At 39.3% G+C, this 22,636-nt stretch overlaps 1 protein-coding gene across 3 annotated transcripts in view; it reads right to left on the reverse strand.

The window, feature by feature from the left end:
• Positions 1–3,319: 3,319 nt before the first annotated feature.
• The window catches only part of TMEM63A (transmembrane protein 63A), a 31,075-nt gene continuing 11,758 nt past the window's right edge, over positions 3,320–22,636 (reverse strand). The window contains exons 10-22 of one of the 3 annotated variants that reach the window (XM_026845945.1): positions 21,913–22,036; positions 21,424–21,557; positions 18,945–19,082; positions 16,887–17,040; positions 16,032–16,138; positions 14,263–14,349; positions 13,578–13,640; positions 12,455–12,617; positions 11,232–11,337; positions 9,098–9,265; positions 5,449–5,564; positions 5,009–5,071; positions 3,320–4,416 (exon numbers count right to left, since the gene is read on the reverse strand). In XM_026845945.1, the coding sequence (XP_026701746.1) occupies positions 4,249–4,416; positions 5,009–5,071; positions 5,449–5,564; positions 9,098–9,265; positions 11,232–11,337; positions 12,455–12,617; positions 13,578–13,640; positions 14,263–14,349; positions 16,032–16,138; positions 16,887–17,040; positions 18,945–19,082; positions 21,424–21,557; positions 21,913–22,036 (1,591 nt within the window). In that variant the 3' untranslated portion in view covers positions 3,320–4,248. Of the gene's footprint in view, positions 4,417–5,008; positions 5,072–5,448; positions 5,907–9,097; positions 9,266–11,231; positions 11,338–12,454; positions 12,618–13,577; positions 13,641–14,262; positions 14,350–16,031; positions 16,139–16,886; positions 17,041–18,944; positions 19,083–21,423; positions 21,558–21,912; positions 22,037–22,636 lie in introns of those variants that run through there. The other 2 variants (XM_026845946.1, XM_026845947.1) reach the window with 2 other exon arrangements.

Genomic DNA, 22,636 nt, shown 5'->3' on the forward strand with positions numbered 1-22,636 from the left:
AAGAATTAAAAGCTAATTATGGTACATGCAATAGAAAGACAGCTGATCTTGATACACATTCTCTCCAAGCAACAAATGCTTACAGACTGTGCTGAAAAGTGAAGATAGCCCAGGAGCTCTGTGTTTGAGCACAAAAAACCTGAGAAGTCACACTTGCAGCTGGAGATGCTATGGCCTAACCAAGAGGATGTCAGATACAAAGCAAGAGCCAGGAGTTAACCCAAGAACCAAAGAATTAGAAGAATGTTCCCTTAGAATGACCCAATCTTCAGTGTCTCTGCTTTTGGATATTTCCTTTCTGTTTTGATCTGTCAGACAGCTGTCCTCAGAAAGAATGAGCAACTTCTGTACCTCTGAAATATCTGAGACAGGCACTTGCAGCTGTTACAGACAGGTGACAAGCAGAACCATACAAGAAGTCTTGTCTAGATTAGATGGAGAAGGAATTTGCAAGACCATTTTAAGAAGATAAGATACGCGTCCTCCGAAAACTATGACCCTGGCCATCATTTGGAACTAAAAGGGTGTATTTCCTTGTATTACTGCAGTTTAGAGACAATAAAGTGTGTCTTTTCTTTGTACTCAGTGGACTTGTGTTTGTGTTAGTGACAGAAGACCTGTCTTCCCCAATTCTTCTTGTGCCTCTCACCTCACTTTTACTAAGGGCCAGGAGAACAACCCTCTGGTCTGCCACTTCTCGGACAAACCCACCTTCTTAAAAAGCTTAAAAGACTTCCAAACACGAATAAATGAACTACCTGTAGATCATACATACAGCTTTCAGTTATGCTGCAAGCATCTGTGAGTAAGCAGAGCTGGGAACTGGATTTCTATAAAGACAGAAAGAACATGGTCTAGTGCTACACTAAAGAATTTCAAGACTCAGCCAGCACAGAGGTCTGCTTTTGGCTCAGGACATGGGAAAAGCCCAAAGGAAAGGCATGAACGTGCGCACCTAATGCAAATGAGAAATTGCAATCACTTGGGTGCTGAGGATGTGTTGTAATAAGGCTGGAGGTGAACCAGACTGGGCATGCAGATAGAATAAGCCCTAACTGGCACAGAGCTAGGCATACCTAAAGAAGCCAAGTTTTTTTGGAGTCTTAGCATACCATATAGAATTTCTTTTGCTATAGAAGAAAATAATGTATAATGAAGTCTTTGCAGAAGGGCACTAAATTGTACACTATCAAATGAGCTCCGTTCTTCAACTCTGCAGAGGATCCCACCACAGACCATGCCGTAAGCTTACTCACACCTGAGTGTCTGAACTCGTCCAGGGTTCGAGTTCCGCCGGAGCAGGAGCACTGCTGGTGGCGGCTCCTAGAACACAAGAAAGGGCTCAGCAAGGAGCGAGGTGGGGGGAGGAGTTGTTCCAACTGAGCAATGCAAGGCAAGCAGCAGGCACTGGATCTCAACAAATATGGCTTCTGGGAGCTACAATCAGTAACTCCAGCTGGGCCATTTGCTTAGGCTTCCTGCCAAATGATTTATAAAAAGAACAGTAAAGAATGTGCAATGGCTTTAAATATGAATTTCAAATACAGTGCAGCCAATATCTACATTTGTTGAGGCTTCCATCCCTCAGCTTTTCTCTAAGGCTCAGCAAGGAATGCAAGGAGTTTCTCCCGCTGATCTAATTTTATCCTCTCAGAGATATCCACCAGCATGAAGGAATGAATTAGAGCCAATGCAGTTTCCTAATTAATTCCAGCTCTCAGACCCAAAAGATACAAGGGAAGCAAGGACAACATAGCAAAACTGATAAACCAGCCTTTAGTTTGTGTGTTGCTATACATGGAGGTCTTGTGATAGTTTAATAATAGGTGATCCCAGCCTTTACTCAAAGTAGTACATGTCCTAATAGCACAGACAGCTCTTATGAGTTTAACTGTAACAGAGTACAGTGACAAACAAGAATGGCTGCTACACAGTAAGTGAAATATGAAGGTGGTTTCCCCAGCAGACACATGACAAAGGCCAACAATGACCATTTAGCAAGCTGCAACTTTCCATCACCTAGTAGGTTTTCCATATTCTACACCTGAAGTTCATTAGCATGACTGGAGGTGGATGTATGCAAATTCCCAGGGGAGCTGGCCCTGTCTGTATTGAACCTGGGCCAGCCACAGGGAGTTTCATCACCAAGGTTCAGCAGCCTTCCAAGAACAAAAAGGAAATCCAATCACCAAAAGTTTTTGTCTTTGATAAGACATACAGAACCTCACAGTGAATGTCAAGTCACTTGTTCAAGAAAGTAAATTATACCACAGAGCATAAAAATCTTGCAGCACCAGTACTGAAACAGGACAAGAGTGGTGGCTGAATCATTTATTTGATTCCTCAGTTAGTATACATGTAAACATCCACTGCTTCTGCAGCCACCCACAACATGAGATGGGGCACTGCAGCTAGAACTGAGTTAGAACAATCACAGACATCTGATCTAACTAATACAAAAGGCCCCATCTCTTCCTTCTGTCCTCATATCTGTATGAGAAACTTGGAGACGAGCAAGAGATGTGGAATCTCTTGATTTTCTTTTTTCTTAGTTTGAATACCAATCTTAAAAGGCAGTTTGTATCCAGGGTACGCACCACCTCTAGTAATACCATAAAGGCTAAAACCCCCCACAATATTCAGTGTACATACCACCTCTAGCAATACTTTGATTGCTAAAATCAAAACTCTCCCCCTGTGCACACACAACCCCCCTGACTAAACTGCATCACTGAAGTGATAGTATAAAGAAGTCTGACAACTCCATGCCTCTCCACTAGACAAGGCTCTTCACTTGCCCTTTAAGAACCAGGAGTTATGTGTACCTTCAACTCACAGGATAGGCTTATTATCAGGGTTATCAGAGCTCTGCAGGGTCCTTCTTGCAGCAGGGCAGGTCTCCTGCTCAGCATTTGTCCAGAGTGCTGTTCTTGGGAAGCAGGAGGCAGTCCTGCAAGACACTAAACATCTGCACACATATATTTATGGCACAAATTCTACTCCAGTCTCAAGACATTGCTGCTTCACAGACTTGCTAGAAAAGGTCAAGTTCAGGAACTAACAGTTTAACGATGAGCAAGCAAACAGAGGGCTTGGGAGGGTCACAATCTTCTCCTACCCAAAGGTCACTAAGATTGATCCCCTAGAGAAATTCAAATGTATTCAAATATCTCATGGGACATACTGTCATTCTAAACCTCACGACAGTGCTCTTAGAACAGCTCATGACATTGATCATGCTGTGAGGCAGCTAGCAAAAGAAATATTTTTCTATGCACAAAGAAAAAAAAAAAATCAGTCAAGACAAACCGAAATTTCTCTGAACTCAGTGTTTTATTCCTTCATGATTATTAGTTACGCTTTGACACAATGTACTTTGGAATAAATTGGCACCTACTACATAATTTTAAAAACTTAGTACCTTACAGCTCATATAATTGGCACTATAGAGAAAACCCAGAGATCTGTCATTTTGACCCAAAGATTAAAAGAAAGATAAAATGTTTACATCCTTTATTGTTGGCAGGTGAACTTGCATTGTAGCAGGCCCTTAAAAATAGTGAACTATCAACCTAAATACCCTCCAAAAAATATATAAAACCAGTATCAGATAAATCACTCCCTTTTTTACACCAGTCTTTTTGCTTTGGTACTTTTAATACCCAAGTGCACAGTAACTCCCTTGTCACTTTTAAGGAAAAAAAGTAATATGATTAAGTCTACCTTGACTACTTTGGGTGACAAGAGGAGAGACTCCCACACACCATCCTCAGCGCCCACACAAACAGCATTTTCATCAAAAGTGACATTGCCTCAGGATTTACCACATCCCAAGAAGTTTATAAATACTAAAGGTTTATTTTTTTAAAAAAAAGAAAAAATATTTTTAATAAATATATGACAGCTGTAATAGCTGCATTTGCTTTGGTGACCAGTTATCTGTATGCAGCATAAGTTATCTTCATAAGGCAAGTGATGAGATAGCATAAGTGAAGTCCCTGAGGATCAGCATCTCTGTGTCCAATATGTTTGTTTCACAATGTGTGTAGACAGCCTGGAAAACAATCAGTCCCAAGGCATCTGCTTTTTAATCTCCGAGCACAGCTGCAGACCACACAATGAATTATTTCTGTACCTCTTCTGTAGGCAGGAATATGTAAATAAAACAGAACACTTAGTAGGTGGTGGTGGGGAATTAGTTCTCCTAAACCTGGACCAAGTGCTCCACCTTGTGTTAGTCCTCGGCATTCAGAGTGAACTTCTCGATGCCGGCTCAATAACTGCAGGTCCAGCAGAGTAGTTTCGGATTCCTTCTGCCAGTGCACAAGTGTTGTCCATGGTGCCATATGACTGCTGCTCCTTAGGGTCAAGCATCGTCCTTTCTGTAGAATGATGCAAAACTCGGGGGACATACATCTGAAATCACAAGTATTAAGGACTTTACTAGACTCTCAAAGTATACTGCTGAGATAATTCACCCAGGATAATTTTCCCCTCGCCACTCTTCATCCATTTCCCATTCTTCACCTTAATGCCTAAGGCCTTTTGCTCCCTAACGAAGGCTTCCTGGCGCATCACTCACCTGTTCCTGTAAACTGTGGCACAAAGATCTCTATTTTTACCTCAGTCCTACATCCTTTTTAGCAACGTGGCAGGTAAGACCTGCTACATATCAGAACGTTCCAAGTCACAAAGCAGCGGAAACTGACCGCATGCGGCAGCTGTGCAGATGTGAGGACCTGTCTGGCGTAAGGGCCAGAACACAGCTTACAGAGATGCTGGAAGTAGTGTCTCAACTACTCCCAGAACACCAGCCAAAGGCACTTCTGGAACACCACCCAGCAACAGTCAAGGAGCCCAGCTGCAGAACTCTCTGGTCCCACACACATATGGGGAGTCCCACAGTCCAGTCAGACTACTATGTCCTACACAAGCTCTTTGGTAAGCAGGGTGAGAAACTACGTTTTTCAAGGAAATGTAAGAGAATATTAGTAACTCAATTTCTTACAGAAGATGTTGGGATGGTTGGTACATCTGTGTCACTTCCTCTTTCACCTTGTGTGTCTTCTATCTGTAAGCAGTAACAGATGGGAAAAGGAAGAGAGACAATATCAAATTGGTAAGTCAAAACAACATACAGAGATCGTAAGTGCCCAAAAACCTGCAGACAGATCTCTGTGCAGCGCTGGTACTCCCTCCTCCAATCTTCTGGCATACTTCTTCCACACTGCTCTTTCCTCTCTAATTCAGTTCCTGCTAACACTGACAGACTCTCCACTGTGCCAAGCAGCCTACCTCTACTACCTGCCCTCTTTAGCCATCTTACCACAATGAACCTTTGCAGACAGATGCTGTTTGTGCCCTCTTGCTAGCAACCCAGTAGGAACAGCTGGTGCTACATCAAGCACACAAATAGTTGCCAAAAGGTGTCAGGGATCCATCGCTTACCTTGTAATTCAGTGGGCTCAGGTACTTGAAACAGCCAAAACAAGTATAAGCCAAGCAAATAACAATTGTGATGTTGACAACTAGGAAGGTAAACATGGTTGTAGGTGCTTTGAAGCCTAGGAAAACATCCAGAGAATACAATATAAAAATACATAGCAGGAAAAAAAAAAATCCATGCAACAAACCAACCTTCACTATCTTCCCCATTTTCAGCAGCTTTGTGGTTTTTTTTCCTTAGAGGACTGGGCACACCACTTCCATCCACAAACGGGAGAATCTCATTATGCACAAAGTTCCTTGACTGGTAAAACTGCTGAAGAAGCTGTTTTCCCAGCTTCCTTAAAGGCCAAGAAAGGCGGCTGCAATACTGAAATGATAAATAAGACTCAGAGAGATTCTTCTCTCCCTCCCTCAGTCATCTATTCTGGACCCATTTCTAAAATACTTTCATTAATGATCTGTGAAATGTAATAGATAGAGTCCATTTATTAAATATGACAATAATACCAAACTAGATGGCTCGCAAACAACCCAAATTATCAAGATTTTTTTTTTTTTTAGATTAGACAACCACACCCCCTTTCAAGGAAAAAACCCCAAAACCCAGAAATAAACAGTAAAATGAAATTGTATGTAGAAAACTGAATAACTACAATTTGGAAAGAAAAATGAAATACAGATATGAGGAATAACAAGCCTGTAGTACTGCAGAATACAACTGATGATTACATGCTGGAAAGCAGTCAATAGCGTGATGCTATCACAAAACATGGGAAGGGGAAAAAAAAAAATAAACAAGCCTCTGGTACCTATACAAAATACTTCAGTGCTACTGAGCCTTCAACTTGAACAGCCTTGCCTGTGTAGGACACCACAATAAAATATAGACAGGATGGGGAGGAATCCAAGGAGAAAAAAACCAAGTAAACATGACCTAAGCTGAAAGGTAAGGTTTTTTTCAGAGAGCAAGTGCGTGAATAAGAGAGAGAGAGAGAGAGAGAGAGAGAGAGAGAAAGAAGTATAGGAAAGGATATGGTAGCAGTTCTAGTATGAAAAAAATTATAACGATCACAGTGACTTATTATTCTCCAGCTCCAGTGGGAAATATTCTGAAGAAATTAATCTCATTTAGCAGCAAAGATGACTTGAGTAAGATATTAGGGAGGGAAAAAAAAAGAACCAAACACAAAGCTGTTTCCAAGCTTCTTTGGACAAAAGAGGCAACACCAACCCTCAGATATTTGATATTTTTGTGGTAACTCCAGCATATGCAGTGGCACAGAAGAGAGAAGTTTTACTTTTTAGCAGGTTATAGAAGCCCTGCACAGGTTTGTTCATGAGGGAAAAAAAGCTGCACACATACAGAAAAACCAAACCAAAAATCCCACAAACATGTCACTATTCAAACCAAAAAGGGAAGTGAAAAACCTCCCCACCGGTATACTGGAATGTCCTTCAGACGAGGTTTTTTTCATAAGGGTAGGTTATGTCAGTATTTACCAGCTGGTGAGGCATGTCTATGCCAAAGCCAACGTCTGGTGTGAACCACAAGACAAACTGCAGAGATCAGGGAAGAAGAAATCTCCAAAGATCAGTTTTCCTTGCCCTATGCCCTGTCTAGAGAACATGGGACTTGAGTGACTATCCCAGGAGACAGGGATTGAACTGCAACTACTACCATCGCCACCCTCTGTTGTGAGAGGCCCAGTAGTGCTTTAGGTATGGGATGGAGGGATGGAGGGAGGGATGGAGGGAGGGATGGAGGGAGGGATGGAGGGAGGGATGGAGGGAGGGATGGAGGGAGGGATGGAGGGAGGGGATGGAGGGAGGGATGGAGGGAGGGATGGCTTGAGAGCTGAGGAAGAAAACAGCAACTGAAAAGGAAACAGGTGTCACCAGTGCAGTCAATCACTTTCTGTACGCAGTCAGGTGATATTTGATCCTGAGAACGGGGGTAGAAGTTCCTGCAGCTTTACATTAATATAATGAGTGAGGAAATTATATATATAACTAAATATAATTTATAAATATAAATATAGTTAAATAAATATAAATATAGTTATTTAACTAAATATAATACAGAATATTACCCCTGTACTCTGCAACCAGACTGAAAGATCCATATCAGGCAAACTATACAAATCAATGACCTAATCAATCAAGCTTTACACACCATAACTGATTTATTTTGCAGATAAGGAAGCAGAGCACTATTGCCCCTCCTTCCTTCTCTTTGTCACAAGAAGCAGCAATGAAATCAACATCTCATGTTCCTACCTCTGGGATTCATACCACTTGGCTAGACTGCCCAGTGCACAAATCCCCAAACAACATCCCGTAAACAGGATCCTCTGTACTGACCAAGCCAAACATGGTAAACAGGTCTGTGTTTTCCATTACTAAGTTCTATGACAAATGATGGTTTTACCGCAGATGCAGAATCAGAAAACATTCTTATAAAAATTTAATTTTTACTACTCCAGGATTTTCTTCATAACAATTACAGAGGTACATCAATTGCTGCATGTTTGGAGTTGATTTTTCTAAAGCACACTCTAGAAATTCTGTTGTTATTCCAGAGGACATAGATTTGTTGGTCTTCCTGGTTGCAAAGACAGCTCTCAAAACAAGCTCTCAAACATACAAGTAACACAGGGACACCTGCTCAAACCCAAGGACAGCCTGAAGCAATAGTTCCAAGTGCCTCTTACATCCACAGGGAGCTATCTCTAACGTTAGATGACAGTCTGCCAACATCATCTTTTTTACTACTGGTATGCTGGAAAAGCACAATGCAAGCATGGTCATTTGTTACCAGTGTTGTGAAAGCAGAGAAGAGGGCAAAATACAGTTAGATACTAAGGGCCCTCATTCCCAACAGGAGCTGCTCAACTCCTTCGAGCATCAACAGCATCCCTGTTCCATGCCAAATGCTTCCTCCTATATCACAGACAAAAAGCCATAAGCTATCGCCTACCTTTTCTGATGTCAAAGCTGTTAGTACACCACAGCCAATACTGTCAATGCCAAGTACTTGCAAAACACAGAACATCCATATTTTTTAAATAAATTACACACAAAACATGAGTTTTTAAATTATAGTACGAGGAGGAGAGTCACCATCTCACTTCAGTCTTCCACGTAAAATTTGACAGATGATGTAGAGCACAGGCCTTACTAGCATTAGCCAACATTTTAACACTTTTTTCTAAATGACAGCTTTACAACAGAGGGAGTAGCTAATTCACCCAGGAAAATTAAACTTATGCACAGACTACACAAATGCAGGTAGTGAAGCCAGAGATCTTCTGAACAAATTTTTGTTATATTTAATGATTTTTACTCTATGTCTACAGCTCAACTGGCCAGCTCTACAAATTTAGGGAACACATGATCTCCTGTAAAATGAAGAAATATGAAACTCCATGCTAGCAGTTTTAACATATCAGACATCTCCATCAGAGTATCTTACGCAAACCTGTGTAAGCTGCAAATGTTGTATAATTCAGTACTACAGGTAAACACCATGACTTCCCATTTATGGAAGCAAAAAGAAAAGTCCACAAAGCCTGTAAAACTTCAAGTGTAATTTAGGTAAGTTGGCAAGAGAGCTGGGAGCAGCTTCTCAGTGGAAAAAGGTAATACTTACCCAGCCGCAAAAATGAGAAAAAATAGAGCCAGAAAAGGCACAGAATTGGAGCTGCAAGGGCCTGATTCACAGCTGCAAAGTGCATCTTCTTCTCCAGCTTGGCAGGGAGATATGCATAGTAAAGGTTGTAACGGTCAACCATGTGCTTCAGGAGTATGTATATTAAACCTGGAAGGAAAAAAGGGAAAGCCGAGGAGAGGCTGTTGAAGACTATATAAAAACACGGTCATTCTGTGAAGAAATCTACACTAACCAAGTGGCTGAAAATCTAGAAACCAATGGTGGACACAGCCCAAATACAAATGGGGTACAGCTGCATGGCAGCAGCCTGCTCTTAAGGTTGTTGCATCCTCAGCCCAAGACCCCTGGGGTCTCCCCATCCCTCCCCCCCTCTCCTCACACCTCTGTGGCACCACTCCCACTCCCAGGGAGGACCCAGAGCTCCTTCCTAGTGCTGGCACTGGAGGCCAAGCTGGTAGGGAAGACTTGGTTACTCCACCACTGTACTGGCAAGGAAGAAAGGTCTAATAGTGGCTTAATGTCTCCTTCTCAGCCTTCAGCAGATTCACGACTGGATTTCAAGTCAGCCATTTCTTATCCCCCCCCCAAAAAAAAGTCAGTTACTGCTGTGGCAGCTATGAATTGCAACAGCTCTGGTATGCAGCACCACATTGAGATATTTACAACTGCACACAAAATGAAATGTAAATAAATATCAAGTATATTGTAACACAAGATTTGGCCACATTCTCCCAATAATGAGGTTGTTGATTAAAACCAGTTCTGAACAATATTTAATTTAGCTAATTATGTTGTATCTAGCTCTCTAAAATTTTGGATTATAAAAGGAAAATACCAACTGTATAAAATGATTTAGTACTAATTATGCCTGACAAACAGGTTTCCAGAGTGAAAATATCTGTAGTTGCTGAAATGATTCTTTCACAATTATATACATAATTCTTATGAAAGTCCAAAATCCCTATGAATAAAAGATTCGGTAAAAGAAGACGTAGATGATGTCACAGTCACTAAAGATGAACAACTGCCCATGAGTTCTAGACAGATTGGGTTTTGCACACCCATAGAGGATTTAATGGCTGGTACAGCAAGAAGAAAATAGTCAAAGCCAGATATATAGACAACTTAAGGCAGAAATTTTAAGTTTTGTTCATGGGACTGAGATATACCAACGGAGTAAGAGAAACATGCTCGAAAAAGGAGCTCTGTGACTCAGATCTGGAGACATTCTCAGGGTCCTGTAGGACTGCAGCTCCATCTACACCACAGGGCAGCTGTGCTCCACAAACATGCCCTGAGCTCCTAGGTAACTGGTTTTCTAAGCCAACAAATCTACCAGAGTATAGAGCATTTCCTTTTCTGGTCAAAGGGCAGCTACACTGTTCACCAAGACCATGTTGCAGCAAAGCAGTCAGCACATCATTAGGTCACATCCTTGGGGTCAGGACCATGGAGCATACTGTCCATAGCACAGTGATGACCACAGTCCCTTTTCTCATTCTCATTCAGGATGTGCAATTTTAGTTAAATGGTTTGCAATGAATAAGAGCTGCAGTAGTGAAAAGGACAGGCAGTTTTACAGTTTCTTGCTACTGGATCAACATGCTGATTTTTGTGCTTAATTTTACATACATCAGTCAAACTTTAGGACAAAAGTTATTTCAAATGTTCCTAAAGGATCTGGGGATCAGAATGTCTCAAGTCAAGTTTGGTTGCTTAAGGCAGACCTTCAGGCTGGGTACCCTCTGCAGCTTGCTTCTCCCAGACCTCAAGGACCCAGAGATAAAAATAATCCCCTCATCCCCAAACCTACATAAACTCCTACACTTAACTATTAAAAACCACCACTAGAACTAATACACTCGAATTTGAGAAATAAAGTAAGCATCTAATAGACATTAAATATACTTTCAACTTCTAAAGACAGTACAAGAGCTAAGTAATTCACTATCTTCTGCCCTGTTTTTCCACAAGGAGGGAAGGAAACTTGGATCCAAGTCCTAAGGATTATCAGCATTTGAACTGGTATAAGAATGCAGAACTGGGCCTTCCAAACCTCCTGCATACCCCCATCAGCCCATCAGAAATGCCCACATCTCATCAGAAAACTTACCAAAGGGAACGATGATGGGACATGTAATGCTGTAGGCCATGATGACAGTAAACACACACAACATCCAGGCATACATTGCTCCAAATTCATATTCAAATGCTTGTTGCTAGGAACAAAAACACCACACTCAAAACTCTCATGTCATCTATCAATGTGTCAGGAGTTAAGAATAGATTCACTAAAGCAACAATTCACCTTCTCTTATTGTCTCCCTAAGAGAGATCAGTTATTTCCCTAAGAGGCATAAATGATGTAATTAGAGAGATGAAGTATTATGCATTTAAGCATATGTACTTACAGAAAATATGCTGCTTCTTTCATAGAGTTAAAGTAATTCCTCAGAGAATCTGTTTTCATCTACAAGAAGTAACTACTTTAAATCACAAGGCAGAGTGTGCTGCCAAACTCAGAACCTTCATCTCGCTGCAGATTCCATTGAAACTGTACTGCTCCTTGTGTTGGATTTCCCCGTAGGGAAAGCTCAAGATATCAACACTCCGGTGTGGTCAGTATTCCCACTTTTTCTTCTTGGGATGAGGAAATCAATGTAAATCATTTCAACCAGAGCAAGGGGTAATATGCAACAGTTAACAGAAGTGAATGTTTAAAAGAATCTTTTAAAAATGGAATTCACCCACCTCATAAAAAAGAAAAAGAGGAAAAAAATAATAAGAAAAAGAAGAATAGGGGCAGCTGAATATAGGCTTAAGTTCCCATTGTAACACCTGGAATTTCAAGTTGCAAGATGACACATCATCTGGAAGTGAAAATCCACCACTTCAAATGGAATACAGACAAAAAGTATATATTTTGCTACATGTATGTTCAGATTAAAGTAAGTTGTATTCACCTGCAGGCTGACAAAAGAAACTAAATATAGACAGATTTGAATTTAAAAAACCCTGAAGTCTAGACTATAAGATAAAATCAGAACTATCCTATAAAATCCAAATCATAAAACTCTGACTTGGAGCAATGAATAGAATAATACCTGAAGTTCAGAGCTTGCGTTTTGATTTTTGACCATCTCTGACTTGAATAAATACCTCCCCATTATCTGTGCTGAAAATGAAAGGAATATGAACCCCTCATGGATGAGTGAAACAAAGGCTAAAAAAAAAATGACAGGACATGATAGTTAATGGTATGAAGGATAGGGGCTCCCACTGTCTCTGATACAGTTCAGTCATTTAATTGCCTCTTGCTAAGAAGGGCTCTAATACCTGTTTAATATTTTTCCTTTCTGCCGTGGACTTGGCCATTATCATGCGTATGGTGTAAAGGATGAGGCCAGGCAGGCGCAGCAGCTCCATCCCATTGCCAATGAAAGCAGAGGCAATCACATAGTTCACAAAGAAGGCTCCCTGGTCGGGCAAAAAGACACATCTGCAAGGAAAGACATCAGACGCTGATGCCAATACAGCATATATATAATAGGTCCCTATCGCCCTTGGAAATCTCTTACTAGAAGGATAAGCACCTTAAACTGGACACCTTAAGAAGGGGCTAGAAGACTTCCGATAATCTTGTTGAAAATGAGTACTGCATAGCTATAAATGCAGTAAGTATAGTATACTGCAAGGGCCTGGCTGAGTCACAGCTTGGATGAGAAATAAACTGTTCACTAAAAGATATGGCAGTCTGATGGGTGGCTGACAGCAGACAAGAGCATCATTTGACATCTGCAACAGCAACCCGAGACAAGATTAGATAAGACTGCAATGGAATAATTGTCTCTCCTAGCTTAGTAGCTCCCAATTGTCATCTTGTTACTGGTTTTGAAACAGCATTTGGAAACCTATCTATATCCTAATAATTGTATTATATTATTTCCCTCCAGCCACAGTCACAAGATCTTATAATAACTAATACCTTCAAATTTGCAATGCTGATGTAAAAACGTTCATGTTTCTTAAAAATCAAGAATCAATTAATTTCAGAAAGAAAACTGCTGCAGCTGTTTGGTCTCAATGACTCTCCTTGGGAAGATCCCCCGTCCATGATATGCAACAACCCTCAGTACGTTTTCTGGTCCCCTCTAACCTGCATCATGTCATCCTGTCCTTTCTTGTCTGCTACAAAAATTGTGAAGTTTTGGGAAAATGGTGGTCTCTTTACTAAATGTTTTCATACATTAGCTAGCAGAAAAAAAGTATGGATTTCTTCACAGCAAAAGCACTTGCATTCTCCTCCCTTTATTCAGAAGCTCAACATTATCCCACAGGGTACTGTCACCAAGCAAATGTTAAACACACACTAAACTAAGGTTAGTCATCAGAAAAAAACCCCAAACAAACCCAACCAAAAAAAAATCAACCCCCACACCAAAGAGTTGCTAATACTTACTCCAGTCTAACTGCAGAATCAGATGATTCTCTGTCAAACAGCCAACGGAAAAAGAAATCAAGGCTGAAAGACAGACAGTTAATGTAATTCAGTCTCCAACAGCTTAGTACCGTGTAAAATTACTTGTCTTTTTAAGTAGTTTAGATCAGGAGAGAGGACAGAGAGAACTTAATCAAATAATCTGAAAACTACTTCATCTTTATCACAGTTATTGATAGTCAGAAATAGGAAAAAAGATACAGAATTAAACAAAACAAATGTCTACTTCCTACTAAAGTTTTCATGATTCATTTTCAGCAGTTTTTATACAGATAGAACAAAACATGTTAGCCAGGGAAACGGTCAAATACTGTAAAGGTAGAAAGAAAAGGACAAGTCCCTGAAGTATAAGACATAGTCAGGAAACTGGGTTCTCAGCTATGATGGTAACTACGGGCAACTTTCAATTAGTCATTGATTTTACAAGGTCTTAAATAACTTTGCTAAAAGAAGTCAGCCTTTGGAAACTTGAAGGGCTGTAAGGTCCTCAGATGAAAGATGAACACTGAAATCTAATGTGTAATGACGATATAACCATATGCGCTGGAGGTACATCGATTATACCTCAACTAGCAACTAGAAAACAGAAGTATGTTGTTTCATATGATAAAAATATTTAAACATTGCTCTGTTAAACTATCTTTACCTGGTCAGACCAAGGGAGGGTAGAATCAGTACCATGAAGATCAAAAATATGTAGACTTTATGCATCATTATTCTGTTCTCTGCAGATCTGCCAACGTGAAAAGTCACCGAGTAAGAAACTCCTATGAAAGATTTCCACTCAGGAACAATCTTGCCCAGAGAATGTCAGCACCTGATGGACTTCCAGCTTCCCCTACCATATCACATTGATACAAAATACACATCTTGGAGACAGTCACTAATTTGGACCAAGTAGGCTCTCAATATCTTCTTGGGCAAAGAAAATATTTCTGAACATTAATCCAGACTCTGGATTAGCATCACTACAGCTCTGCACCACAAGCAAGAGGATGTGCGACAATCACAGCTGGTCTCTCATCCAACGACATTCACAGCTTGCAACAGCTTGTAAACAAACAGCTCTACAAGTGTTATGCCAAGAGGGATTAGGCAATTCGCAAAAGGGCACCACTGCCAAGAAACCAGACACTTAGACAAGCTACCTGACTGTCCTTGCCAAGTGTCAAGACTTTGGGAACAACATGACACTACTAATGCTACACCCCTGCTACAGTAGCAGGAACATCTATCCAGTGACACACTGTTGCCAGCAGTGATTGCTATAAACAATTCAGACTTTAAAGGTGGTATCTGACAGGGCATTAAAACCACAGAGATTTAATGTATCATTTAGGGATTTTATGGATCATGTAGCCCTTGGGCACTGTATCGGTATAAATATACTGAAGCTGGAAATCAGATCTGTGATCACTAGTGGCTTTAGAAATCCATTTCAAGCAATTGAGCAGGGCTCAACATTCAAGCGCCTAGCGTAACTACCAAGACAACCCCCCCCCAAAAAAAAAAAACAGTGGCTGAAAAGCATACAATTTTGATGAATAAACAGTAGATTCTAGACATGATGTCTTACAAGGGAATGGTACAAAAAATTAAAGAGTCAAAAAAAAATTACATCAGAATACAAAAACAAACAAAAAATGGCTTCAGGCATTACAGAAAGAGATTAAGTGAAATTGAGTGAAGCTAGGATTCACTGTGCAGTATCATGCTTTTGGGTAAACTGGGGATGAAACCTGGTATGCCAAACCAAGCTGTGCTGAGTCCTCCAAGTTAGCAGCACGTAACCGTGCTTGACACCTCTAGAGTGCACTGGTTGTATCTGAAAATCTTGCATCAACACATCTGCTGGGCCTTGGTCTTCTCAGATCACCACTAATAATATCCAACAGCAACTGAGTTGTACACCGAGAGTTACATCCAGACCATTTTTTCCACACAAAACAACAAAAAGATGAATGCCCTTTTTAAATGTAGCATGCCAGCAGCTGGAGCACTTTCTGTTGAAGTGGGATTCTGTGATGTTCTCAGCCTGGAAGAGACCCAAACCCACATCTCCTGTCTTCCCAGAGTGACATATTTATGGGATCAGAGGCACTTCTCACACTCCTGTTGAAGCTAAACCCCCCTGAGTCTGCTTATACATTTTTTTTTCTAATTAAACACAAAGAGGTTGGTGGCAGGGGGAAGCATAAGTAAATCATGTGGTCAGATTACACTTGCTGTACTGATTACAAATTGCTTAAACTTCAAAGTGTTGGCTATAACATTAGAAAGAGTCCAAAAGGTGACATTCCCTGCTATGAGAGGTCTGCAGATTTAAGAGGTCCATGAAAGATAAGCACTTTCTCCATTCAATAATTCAGCTGATAAGGCAAAACCAGAGCAAAATCAGAGCAAAATCTTGCTTACTTTGTCCAGTGGGACTCCAGCAAAGTTGAGTAATAGACAATTGTTGGTAGCAAAGCTGAGAAGGACCAGAGCAAGAGCGTTGGGAAAAACTGACTGACGATGGGATTCTAGTGGGGGGGGAAAAAAAGTAAGAATAAGTTAAAAAAAAAAAACATTTTAATGTATCTGTGGTAGAACATAAGCTTCAATATTTTGCTTTTTGTAAATTGTAACAGGTTGGACTGTAGAAGTTATATCCAGATACAGTCTGAAAATGAGTGAGTGCTCATCACTGCTGTGCAAGACAAAGAGTAGGACTGAGAATTAAATTCTAAGAGAGGGAAGACCCACAAGCAGTTTTTAATGTTGTTTACACTAGCTTGGGGAAATATTTAAAATGAAGAGTTTGCAAGAGACTTTAGTAGCAGTCAGAGTAGGACCAGATATATAAGCCATCCTATCCTGGTTTGAATTCAATAAGCAAAATAAAGCCATGGCATTTTACTTCAGAGTTTAGAATCTGATTTTCCCTCTTTCTCAACATAAAAATCAAAATAGAAATTGGTCTTGAAATTCCATTTTTTTTGCAAACGTTTTTGATTATAAAATTTAGAATTATGTAAATTTGGAATGAAAATTTTAAATACAAACAAACAAGACATTTATAATAATAAAAAGTTTCAGATTAAATTATGTCAGTTTACTCTCAAGGAACAGAAGAGTACTAAAGACCTGATTCTGGGCATATGCTTTTTAATCAGCAGTTACATAACACAATCCTGAGGATTTCAACTGAATTGACCTTATAGACACCTATCATTTTATCAACATATTGGTTTGATACACAGCTATATCCAAACGTGTGGTGATACTCACATTAAGGTAGTGAATAGGTTTAGTGACATTGAACTTGTCCATGGTTGAGATGATTATGGAAGGAGTAGTAAGAAAAAACAGCACAATAAAAAGAAGCAAATTAATGCAAGCCCATCTAAACCACCATTTTAGTCCACGCACTGAAAGATTTTTCCTAAAAATAAGAGACATAAAAACAAGCAGTAAGCTTTTGCCGTTAAAAATATATACTATCTGTCAGGTAACAGGTGGCACTGCTTCTTCTAAATTGAGCTTTCATAGTCCCCAGGTCATATAACAAAGCACTACACAAGTTCCAGTTGCTATTAGAAATAAAGAAAAAACTGTGCAACCTTTTTTGAATGATAATATAAATTACATTTGCATAAGAACATATTTAGTCTTTCATAACACAATGTCTAATGTAGTTAAGGTTTGGGATGAAACACTTCCACTGTTTAGTAATACAGAAGTACTAAACAAAGTTTGAACAAGAACTGACAGAGACAGAAGAAAATACAGAGAATTTCTAAAAGGAGAATATCTATCAGAGGCAGAATCTACCAAGAAACTATGATTTGAAAAAAACAGTTAAAAAACCCTGCATCCCTTCCTGCCATATCAAAACAGCAACCATAGGTCTTTAACAGGTAAAGTTCTTAAATGTTATCTGAAACGGTTCCCAAAAGGACTGGAACAATTTGAACCCCAGCCAAAGCCAAGTATTTAGAACAGATAAAACAGGGATACAGAGGCTCAGTAACATCCCCAATTACAAGCCTTTTTGTAAGTAACTTGGCAAATCCCTGTGCCCCTTCTTTTGCAAGGGGAAGAAAATGAACAGGAAAAACAAACAAACAACCAACAAATTCCTATCATCTTCCCCTCTGAGATGTTTAGAAAAGCTTTCAAGTGCTTCAACCCACTGAATCTCAAGGATCATTTCCTGCATCCATAAGACAGTGCTTGAAGAAAGGAAGAGGAAATAAAGCACACATGCATGCAAGAACCCTTTCATGAAAAAGGCAGATTAAAATGACCTTGTTTGGGAAGCAGTTTACATGGGATTTTTAATTCATATCACAAAATAACACAGTTGCAAAAGACACAGCTAAGAATCATGGTTGTTTGCTTTATGGTTAAAGATTATGAACTTTATTCCCAACTGTAAAATTATAGTTCTTGAGAAAACCTCTCAATTTATTAGAAATAGATGGCATAGTCACCTCGTAAGTATTTTTCTATTAAAATCATTAGGCAAAAAGTGTACATTTAAAAAAAAGTTACATACAGGTGAAATATATAATAACTTGTGCATGTTTTTCTCTCACTTGCAGTTTTGGTTTGGGCAATGGAAATGTCACAACAAATTTACTGTTATATGAACAGGGGATTATATTGACCCTACCCTAAGTTATTTGCAAAGCAATTGGAAAATGTTTAGTCATTTTTAGACTATGCATGACAGCAGGCAGCACAGGAATAGTTTAATTCAAAAAGATTTATCTATTTTCTGACACTCTCTTGTAAGCAGTGGGTAAAGTCTGGGAAATTTACTAGCTCAATAAAAAGATGTTAGAAGACAGACCATAGCTCACAGAATGGGTCAAGTTATACTCTTCATGTGGCAGCTCAAAAAAACCCCACAAACCCATACTCAAGAGAATACTCGGTACTAACACCAAATTGTTTTCCTCAGATTGCAACAGTAGATATGCATTAACCTCAAAAAATGGAAACACTGAGGCACAGACATTAATAAGCTGGGGGTGGCTTTTTTGAGGTTTTGTTTGTCTATTTGTTGGGGGTTTTTTATTTCTTGTTGTTGTATTTGCAGGGGTTTTTAGTTAACAGGAACGGCAGGTACCAGAATTTTAGGGTGGCAAAACTCTAGTCAGCCCCTGAGAGGTCTCCCCAAGGTCAATAAAAAACCACCAGTAATGGAAATAAAGATGCAGTTCAGTCACATTCAAATGCTACATAAAGTCTTAGTTTAGGATTAAAGAGAAATGCACTCAGGTCTCTTCTCTTGTCCCCATTCATTATCATAAATAAATGGATATAAGACAGGAATCTTACCAACAAATGTTCTCAGGATAAGGAGCGTACGTGACCTCCCAGTTTGATACACACAGCTCCCTGCTGTAGGATGATGGCTGGGGTTCTCCTTTGCACTTAATACTCTGACATTTGCAGGCATTGAAGTCTTTAAGGATACTGTAAAGGAAGAAAAAGGTGGATTTTTCCAAATCCTTACACCTGAAAGTGATGCATATGTAATGAGAAATTCTGGGAATAGCGATAAAGGTTTTTTTGCTTCTAATAACCAGAGATCAAGATAGTACTCAAACAACAATACAATGTTATATTATGCATGTAACGACCATCATATAAACAGTTACTACCACAGGGCTTTGAGATCTGACAAAGTTGGAAACAAAAAGCAGTCTTGGTTTGAACTGTTGAGTGCTTCTACCAACACTAATAACAGCAGTGACTCATATTAAAAAAATATTTTGAAAAATAAATCAAATCTGAGAGCATTAGAAAAAATAAAGACAGACAGTTCCCCAAATACCTCTTTATGCAATTACAGCTGTTTTCAAATCAGAGCAGACTAAAGGATGAGTCTGTACTCTCATTTCATTACACTAGCATCAAAACTAGCCAATTTTGCCACGAGTAGCAATTCTCAGAAAACTTTTATCATGCTGGTATTCTCACAACTCAAAATATTACCCTCCTTCACCCACTCCTGAAATAATCACAATGCTTTATTTTATCTTCTCATATTATGAGTTGATTGACAATCAATGTATTTAAACAAAATTTAAACATGCCCAGAATAAATGCTTTCAAAGATTTCCCAAAGCACACCAACAGAAGCGCTAGGCATATATTCAGAGACAGTACAACTGGGTGTGCGTTACTGTGTATAAGAAATTCCACCCCAGATAAGCAATATTACACTAGTATGGAAACAGTATGTGTTATATTTGAACAGCCAGACTCTAAAATTCCTGAACATGCTTGTTTCTCAGTTGTGCTCTTAACATAAAAAAACCCCACAGAGAACCACACACATGAACACCAAACAAACAAAAATAACCCCCAAACCCCAGACCTTTACCTTACCAGAATTCAAGTAGTGATGTCAAATTGCCAGCATCTCGCAGCAGCAAGTGTTTAAGAAAGTTAATTATACTTTGACAGTTTATTTTTAAAAATACATATAGAGTAAGCTTTAGCACTACCAGCCATACTACTGAGCACCATCACTAACCAAGCTTCTACAACCACCTGGCTTCACGAACCTCAGTCCTGGCTTCCTGTTTCTTTCATCCTATTTTAGGGCTCCGTGGAGCAAAGCCTACTAAGGGCACCAAATAACTTTCTAATTTGATGGTAGGCTCAGCTTCACATGTAAACTAATCTAATTTTCCAGAGAATGGAGTCCACTGCATCAATTTCAAGCTAAACAAACTAAAACATTTTCAGTTCTCGATAATTCAACTCAGAGATGCATGCACTGTAACTCAAAGCACATGCCCATGGAAAGACTATCCCATCAAACTTGCACATGACAAATCAGTAGCTTGACAAGAAACTTCAGTGCTTATTTCTTTGAGTTTCACATCTTAAAATGTTATTTCATGCTCTAGATTCTCTAAACATGGTGTGTAACATTACAAAATTAAAAGGGTGGCAGAGTTTGCCATACAATCACTACTCGGTTAAAAAGAAGGAAACAAAACTTTCCCCAGCATCTCAAATTCTTGCAAGGAATTCTATACACTAGTCCTCACTGAAAAAAAAGCCTGAAAGACTGCCTCTCTAATATGACTTGAAGGTCAAAAGAATTCAGACAATTTAAATCAGAGAAGCCATGAAGAATTACAAAAAAAAAACCAACCCAACATGATGCATTATTTTTGCAATACAAATACTATTCTGTTTCCCTTTACCTACTTTGTGTTAATAAAAGATGCTCACAAAGTGCCAACAGAAAACAAGAGGCTACATGTATTTTCTCTAAAAATGACTGAGTAAAAAGCACTGAACAACTTCTGATACACATGTATCTATAATATCAGGCAAGAGAGATACATAATGGGTATCTATCACGTGTGGCCGGGTCAGTCACTGACTCAGCAAAGCGGAGATGACTAACAGTGTAATTTGCACCCACTGTGACAGTTTGGTAATGAGACCATTTGCACAGTAGAAAATGGAGAAATCAGCAACTCACATTCAAGAGCCAATTAGTCTGGTCTACTATTAACATACACTGATGGACTGGGTCCCACACATAAGAGAAAGGCTCCTTATCCCAATAAATGTCCAGAGCCATTTAGTCACTTTGATATTTTCTTCACTTGAAACAGAGGCTACATGCACACTTACAGGAAAACTTACCAGAAAGCTAAGCAGACCAAATCCACAGGATGGTGAAGAAGAAGAAAGAAAGAAGAACCAACATAAGCAAACAAGCAACACAAAAAAGAGATCAGTTGTACTATTGTATTTAAAAGTGAACATGACAGCAGACAAAACTTACTAGGTTGCCATGGATTTCTCTTGAAATGTTACAAAAGCCATTCCCAGTGGGTTATTATGAACAGCTTGTTCCTCTTTTGAATATTCTTCCATAAGTTCATTTCTAACTTTGGTATAATAATCTACAGCATCCTCCTGTCAGGAAATTGATGATTGTTACATCCAAGTACCAGATGGCTAATATCTTCATTAAAATACAGCTTACACAGACCACAGCCTCTCTTCTTCATACTACTTCCACAAATTACAAATCACATCACAATATGAGGATAAACAAATAGGAAGTCTTTCTTCAATTTTTGCACTAATATTACATTTCAAAAGTTTTGGGGATTTCCTTTTCTTTACACTGCAAGAACATGAAGGATGAGCTATCTGAAATAAATGAATGAAGAATTTTCTGAAGCTTAACAAGATGGCACACAAAAACAATTCTCTACTCTTCTAACAATCTACCTAGACATAACTAAACACGAACACAATCTCTTACCCTTTCACATCCTCTCATTTCACAACAGCAGAATTGACCACATGGCTTAGGGTTGATTTGAACCCGCTTGCCATACTTCTGATGCAGGTGTTCATAGTAAGTCAGGCTTCTTTCTGCCTGTTTTCTGGACAGAAAAAATACATCCATAACATTTTGCAAGAAAACAGTATCAACATCAAGTTTAAGAAGAATATAATCCAAGAGCAAAAGTTATTTCAAGGACTGATAAATTAATCAGTCACCAAAGATATTCATACACCCTATTTTGGCTATGTGGCATAATTTATTTTCAAGTCTGTAACTGCGCTATACAGCCTACACTTTTAGTTAGGCTCCAGGAGAAACCCATCAATGTATAGCCCAGAAGATGGCACTTTTTTTCTCCTGTGACCAGCACCTCCAGACGAAGAAGCAGGGTCCCAGAGTTATTAATTCAATAGTTGGGTTTTCCACTTTACACTGCCCAGCAATCATTAAATACGTACACAAATAAGTAATCAGCAAGTCAAAGCTTATCATATGCACTGCACAACATATCACACCTACAAGAAATTGGCTGAGCCCCACAACTCACGTTAAAACACAGCTGAATGTAACTGAAGTCCAGACCAGAACTTTAAGAGCTTAATTAATTGCTAGTATATGCAAGCTTAGTACTACTGGTATATGTTGATTAAGGACTGGCAAATCATTCACAAAATTATGCTAAACTCGGGTAGATTAC

The sequence above is a fragment of the Athene cunicularia genome (assembly GCF_003259725.1).
Source record: "Athene cunicularia isolate RWA chromosome 3 unlocalized genomic scaffold, athCun1 chr3_part1, whole genome shotgun sequence".
NCBI classification, from domain to species: domain Eukaryota; kingdom Metazoa; phylum Chordata; class Aves; order Strigiformes; family Strigidae; genus Athene; species Athene cunicularia.